The following is a 6,933-nucleotide window of genomic DNA, read 5'->3' as shown; positions in this document are numbered from 1 at the left end:
CGTGATAGCACAAGCCTGTAGTTCCGGCTACTTGGAAGACTGAGGCGGAAGGATTGCTGGGGGGGCCCTGCAGGTTGACGCTGGGGTGGTGGTGAGCTTGCCACTGCACTCCAGCCTGGACAGCGGAGTGAGATTCCAACTCAAAAAAAAAAAAACAAAGAAAAACAAATCTTAGCAACTTTAGACCTAATAGGTTGGTTATTCCAGTTAACTTAGAATTCAAATTTTCCCTCTAAGTTTTAATCATTTAAAAATACTAATAATTATGATGCAATCATTACTTTGAGGAGCCAAGCGATCTCCTCCAATTGTAAATGACGCTGTAAGAGCTAAGGGAGAAACGTGTGACTAAACAAAGATCAAATTAGAAATGTCCAGGAGGTTCCCTGTAGGGGTCACTGTTACTGTCAACTTATGCCTGCAAGGAAACTAAAGATTCACAAATTTAAGAATGCATGCACATTTATTGTTGTTGTGCACATTTCTTAAACTGTAAAATACACAATGAGACCCTGCAGTCAGGTAACATCACGATGCCAAGTTCTTCATATAAGGATACATACCACCCCACCCAGAATGCTTCTCCGTTTAAATCAGTCAAAGATATGCTACTCACATGCAAGCCACTTGTGCCTGCTCTTAATAGAGGAAGCATTAGCTAATTGCCTAACACCACAGAGTGTTTACGTGACAGATGCTGACTCGAAGAAAAGGAAAATAACATTAACTGCTATGGCCGACCGGATCCCCTCTCTCCACTTACCTCTTTCTGCATCGAAATCGCCACAGACAAAAGACAAATGTTGTTATATGTATTCTATCGTGTCATTTGAGTACAAAGAGGTGCTTTTTAATTTTTAAGTTTTTATGAATGCTGCGTAAACATGACCCCGACGTCCCAGGGGAGCCAGGTCACTGTAGCAGCTCGGACACACACGAGCGAGGCGGCTGTCAGACATCAGGGCTGGGGCAGGGAACTGGCCAGGTGCTATGGGAACGTGCCAGCCCTTTCTGGCATCATGAAATGCATCATGAAATGCAAAGCACCCAACTGCCTTCCATGTCCCCCTTCCCCAGCCCCTTTGTCCCGAGATGCAGGAAGGGCTGGGAGGATATTTACTCTCGCCCGCGCACTTCTCTTATAACAGCTCTCTCTCCGGCTCAGAGCCCGCGGGCTCAGGTCCAGCCGCACTTTGCAGGCAGCTGCCCAGCTGATCACCGGCCTGGCCAAGCGCGAGCTGGTCTAGGGGGGTCCGGGAAGCGGAAAGAGCCAGTCTAGGAACCCCTGGGGTGTGTGGTGGTGAAGTCGGTGTGCCAGCCTCAACTTCAGATCGGGGTGGAGACTCAACCTCGCCCCTGGTGCTTTGTGTCCCGCAGCGGACGCTTGGTGCCGTTCGTCTTCCAGCTGCTGTCGCCGCCTCCACGGAGGCTGGGAGTTGGCGACACTCACTCACCTGTCGGCACCCGGATCCGGCAGGAAGAAGGGCCCGGCGGCCGGTGCGCGTGGGTGGCAGCACCCTCGGCGGGCCGGCCCTCCCTCCCGGCGCCGGGACGCCGCCGCCCGCGAGGCAGGTGTGCGGGCCGCTCGTGGAGACTCGAGGCCCCCCGGCCCCGCTCCCCTAGCTCCCTGCTCGCCCCCTTTCGCTCCCAGTCGCCATCGGCGTGGAGTGTCCCGTAGGCCAACTCGGGCAGACGCCAGGGCTGCAGGTTCGAGACGCTCCGCCTCCTCCTGTCACTTAGAGCCATGAGCGCCAGCGGGAACCGTTCCACTGGGTCTCCGTCTGCGGTCACTGCTGAGGTTTAAGGAACTTTCCGGGCAAGGGCCAGCCAGGTCCTTTCCCTCCAACCCACGCCGCGCCTGCCGCCCCCTCGGAGACACCGCCAGGGATCAGGGATCCTCTCCGGGTTCCAACTTTTGCGCGCGCTCTGCGCCCCCTGACTGCTGTCCCACTCCAGCGCCGAGGGGCGCGCGCGTCTTCCCGGGGCCAGCCACGCTCCCAACCTCTAGGCTCTCCCTCCTCCTCCCCGGCGCGGGTGTGGGGCGGGGTGAGGCTAGATTCGGGGTACACTCGAGCTTTCCCAGCGCTCGGGATTCGCCCCCCCCGCCTCAGAGCCGGCCCTTGGGGGGAAATTGAAATCGAGCTCCGGAGGTCCGGGCCGGTGCCGCCGAACTCAAATCGGCCCCGTCTTGGCTCTCCGAATCCCCGTGCCGTCGCGGGCTGATCGGGGAGCTCGGGGCCGCGTCGCCCCGTCGGGTGCGGAACGCGCCATGGCCGGCTGCTGCTGCCTGACCGCGGAGGAGAAGGAGTCGCAGCGCATCAGCGCGGAGATCGAGCGCCAGCTTCGCCGGGACAAGAAGGACGCGCGCCGCGAGCTCAAGCTGCTGCTGCTGGGTGAGTGGCTGCGACCCCCGACCCCCGCGAGCCGGGCGTTCGCCTCCCCCCGCCCCTCTGCACGCCGGGACCCCCTCGCGCCCGGAGTCCAGCAGAGCGCAGCGCGCCTAAAGCCTCCTCCCCGAGGGCTCGCGGACGCCGCGGACTTGAGCCACAGGCGCCTGTCCTTTGCAAAAGCACCCCCTTCTCCTACCCCAAAACTGGAACCCTCGACCCCTTGTCCGCTGCCCCCCACGTGTTCCAGTGTGGCCCTCTTCCCCAAGCCTCGTCCACGCGACTGCCCACCCGGCTTGAGGTCGGTGGGGGGCCACCTGACTCACATCTTGGGTGCCACCCTGGCTCCGACCCGCATGCTTTCAGTTTTAGGTGAAGTACCTTGAGCGTTTACCACGTGCCAGCTCGTGCTAAGTTTTTATGGGCATCACCACCCGGTGAGGCGGGCAAGTCATATCCCCATGCTAGAGAATTAAAAATGGAGGCCTAGAAAATGGACACACTTGCCTAGATTGAGAAAAGGCAGAGCGGATTCCAGGTCAGCCGCGGGAGTGAGGCCCGTGCCATGGGCCACTCTCCAGACTCTGTGTCCTCCTACGTCTGCTCCCCTGGGTCCCTTTGGCAAGACCTTTCTGTTTACAGCAGGCCCAAGCCTCCCTTGTCCAGCTTGTCTCCTCTTAGGGTCGCTGCCTCGTCTATTCTTCATCAGGCTCTTTTGGTCTCTTGCAGAGGTCTGGGAGGACATCCACTTTCAAAAGCAGTTTAAGATTTGCCCAGTTTATGCCACAGGGCAAGGATTTCATCTCTTCGCTGTTCAATCCATTCACTGTTTAAGGAAGATTTGCCTTTTCCTTCTTTCAGACCGTGACCTCAGCTATGGATGTTTTTCTAAATAGCCTCAAGTATTCCAACTTTTTTGCTTTCGTCCCTTCCAGACAGGAATCCTCTCTTGTACCATCTGTCTGTTTGTTGATTCACTTTTAATATGAGGAGTTACCCTCCCAGAAGTCTTCAAGGAAAGAAAAGTGGATCTAGTTGGTATAAAATAGAGAAGGCTTTTCGCCAGTCCTGACTTCAGACCTGGGCAGAGGGAGCCCCTTGCACTTACCCTCTAGATTTAGACAGTGTCGACTTTCCCAGGCTGTGCCCCTCCTCCCCATAGCACTGGGAGTCTGCACTCCTCCCCCCAAGCCCCACTTGGAATTCTCTGCTCAAAGAACTCCAAGCCTGCCTATGGAGTGAGCCCTAGAAGAGAGGGCAGACCTGATCCCTAAGGAGTGCCCAAAGGGACTGGGGTAGTGGAAGAGCTTGGAAATTGGGCTGGGTGAGGGGAGTCCACATGTGTGTCCAAGAGGCCCCTCTGCTAGAGAGGGGGCCTGGGTGGGGAAGATAAGGGGGTCTAACCATTAACCAGGTCTGCGCTTTCCATCTCTGGCCCATAACTCTGAGGGGTCTGAAAATTCTACATTGTATCTGGTCTTCTAGGCTGTATAAAGCTACCTCTGTCAAGGGAGGAGGATTGTGTGACAGTTTGCCAGCTTGATTAACACTTTAAAGTAATTATACAGGCCTTAATTTACATGCTTGCACCAGACCCCACAAGCCAAAGGGATCTGGTTTTAGATGCATATATACTTTTTTTTTTTTTTAATGGCGGACTGACCCCTTTTTATTATGAAATACTTTGATTCATGTCAGTGTATGAAGTATAGTGTCCAGGAGCCTGACAAATACTGGCTCTTTGTATGAAAAATCACGCGGTCAGCTGGGCCATGTCCCAGTAATAAGCAATTTGTTTGATGTAAAATGCTTGCATTTACACCCAGACCAGGGAGGAATGTTTGTTGGTAATTTGTTTACCCTGAAAGTCACATTAATCAGGGTGTCTAGAGGGTCTCCTTCGTCTCCCCAGGCCCTTGCTCCAACCCTCTTCCTAACCCCTTCAGGCACTGCCTGATCTCTCCAAGACCCCCATTTTCATTTTGCCAAGCTGTGACTAGCACATCCTGTTAGTGACAACTTTCCTGTGAAAAATAACAGTTTTCAAAACACATGGAGCCATTCAGAACCCCAAGGATGAATTTTAAAACCTCTGGTTTCTTTCAGTCTGAAAGGGAAGAAGGTACAGTTTCATGTTTTCTTCTCAAGATAAAGGAAGAGGCAGTGACTCATACAGAAGACAGGGGAATCGGAAGGAGATGTGCTGCTTTGCCTGAAGTCATGCAGTTTGAACAAAAAATCCACCCGAGTCTCCATGGTGGGTAAATTAGATCATCCACAGCTCAGGTGTCTCTGTTTGCAAATGGGAGTTTGCGATTCTGTGTGGAACATGGAGTGACTTGAAAAGTCAGCCAATTTTAGGATGTTTCCAAAGTGCAGCATCCTGTTTGCGTTTAATAAAAGCATGGGTCAGTGTCCAGCAGGGACAGATAAAAGCTGTTGTCTGGTTATGGCTGGTAGTTGCAAGATGTCGGCGTGCTGCCTTCTTATTAGACGGAGGGAATAAAGGAGACAGTTAAATTTTCAGTAGAAAGAATTCCTTATCAATTCCTTGGATAAAAACAGGACAAAAAGGAGTTCTGATAAGGTACTGTCTGGTGTGGAAAGAAAATGTCAGGGGAGTTGTAACTAAATGAGGGAAAATGTGATCCTTTATTGATTTTAGTGTTAAATGGGGATTGCTGATGTGTTGCTTATTAATTGGGTTGAGTGTCTCTAGCAACTTTGATGGCTTAATTTTGGATGAGGACCTCACCTTGGATGGAACTCTCTGGAAAGAAGAGGAATTGGTGTTTAACTTAGGCTGACTCTATTAGTTTGCTAGGGCTGCCATAACAAAATACCACAGACAAGGAGGCTTAAACAATGAAAGTTGGGTTTTCTTTCTTTTTTAAAATTTTTTTTTTATTTTAAAATTGTGAGGTACAGTTAAGGGATAGGTATACAAATATTCACTGTGCAGGTACCCTTGTTGATGAGGTGTGCCCCCCTTTCCCCAGACAGATATTGACCTACCATTAATCCCATCTCCCTTCCCCTCCCTGCTCCCCCTCCCATAGTTTCCTGCCACTGTCCATCCTTTTCCTTTTTTTTTTGAGTTGGAGTCTCACTCTGTCGCCCAGACTGGAGTGCAGTGGCCGCTCCCGGCCACCGCAGCCTGGACCTGCTGGGCTCCGGCGATCCTTCCGCCTCAGCCTTCCTAGTAGCTGGAATTACAGGCGCGCTACCACGCCCGGCTGATTTTTTGATTTATTGTAGAGATGAGGTCTCGCTGCCCAGGCAGGTCTCGAACCCGCGGGCTCAGGCAAACCACTCACCTCAGCCTCCCAAAGGCGCGGGATTACAGGCGAGCCACCAAGCCCGGCTCATCCTTTTCTTATAGTATTACGGTAGATGTTCAAGGTCCACTTATGAGTGAGAACATGTGATACTTTGTTTCTGCGAGAGATCACTCAGTATTATAAACTCTAATTCCTCCACAGTTACAGAGACTGGAAGTCCAAGATCAAGGTGTTGGCAGGTTTGGATTTTCCTGAGGCCTCTCTTCCTGGTTTGTAAACAACTACTTCTCACTGTGTCCTCATATGACCTTTCTTCTATGTACACTCATCCTGTGTCTCTCTTCCTCTGCCTGTAAGGACACCAGTGTTATTGGATTAGCGCTCCATTCTAAGAGTCTCATTTTCTCTTAATCATCACTTGCAAAACCTTATCTGCAAATACAGTCACATTCCGAGGTACTGGTGGTTGGGACATCAACATAAAAGTTATGATGGGAGTACATATCAATCTACAATACCAGCATCAGTATTAAAAATGTAGCTTCTTGGGCCAGACTGCCTGGGTTCAAACTCTGGCCCTTCGGTTTCTTAACTGTGTAGTAACTTCTCTGGGCTTTGTCTGGCAGTGAGTGCTCAGTGAGTGTCAGTTATCATTGCTCCGTTTTGAGTAATTTCAGGCCCCAGCGAGGTGTCATTTTTCCATTTTGGTTGACGAGTTGTAGGTTGTATAGCTATTTGTCAAAGTTGTCCTGGCAGTGCTTTAACAGAAATGTTTTGCTTTGAGTGTTTTCTGAGCCAAGAGCTGATTTTAAAATCTCTCTTCCTACTTACGCCAAAGAGTTGAAAGTCTGGGTCCCCCAAATTTTTATTGGATTGACTCTAACAAAGTCGCATTTTAGAACTAGCTATCAAGTTCCAGGAGGGAAGTCCATTTGATGAAATGGCACAGGTAGTGTGGGTTTCATGATAGAGTGTGACAAACTTTGTCCACTCAGTGAAGAAGAAAAGGAGTGAAATGGTAAATATGCCCATCTTCCTTCCTCTGAACTTAGTTCAACTCAACAGACTTCCAAAGTGCCACCAGATATGTTGCTCAGGGTGGGAATTCATTTCCCAAGACTGAGTTGGAGGAAGGTAGTTCATAAACAACTATTATGAGGAAGGTGATCATAAAAGCTTAGCAGAGGTTAAGAGGTGGTACCGACAGAGCAAAAAAGGGGAGCGGGGAGGCATCATCTGAGTAGGATCTCAAAATATGGGGAAGT

At 51.1% G+C, this 6,933-nt stretch overlaps 1 protein-coding gene across 1 annotated transcript in view; it reads left to right on the top strand.

The window, feature by feature from the left end:
* The first annotated feature begins 1,773 nt into the window (after positions 1–1,773).
* GNA14 (G protein subunit alpha 14) overlaps positions 1,774–6,933 on the top strand; it is a 230,786-nt gene continuing 225,626 nt past the window's right edge. Inside the window, exon 1 of the mRNA XM_008056071.1 lies at positions 1,774–2,393. Within this exon, the coding sequence (XP_008054262.1) occupies positions 2,270–2,393 (124 nt within the window). The 5' untranslated portion in view covers positions 1,774–2,269. The remainder of the gene's footprint in view (positions 2,394–6,933) is intronic.

Source organism: Carlito syrichta, unplaced genomic scaffold (assembly GCF_000164805.1).
Source record: "Carlito syrichta isolate Samal-C Ts95f unplaced genomic scaffold, Tarsius_syrichta-2.0.1 Scaffold302089, whole genome shotgun sequence".
Lineage (NCBI taxonomy): Eukaryota > Metazoa > Chordata > Mammalia > Primates > Tarsiidae > Carlito > Carlito syrichta.
The sequence above is the reverse complement of the archived record's forward strand: the minus strand, read 5'-3'. Positions and strand labels throughout refer to the sequence as shown.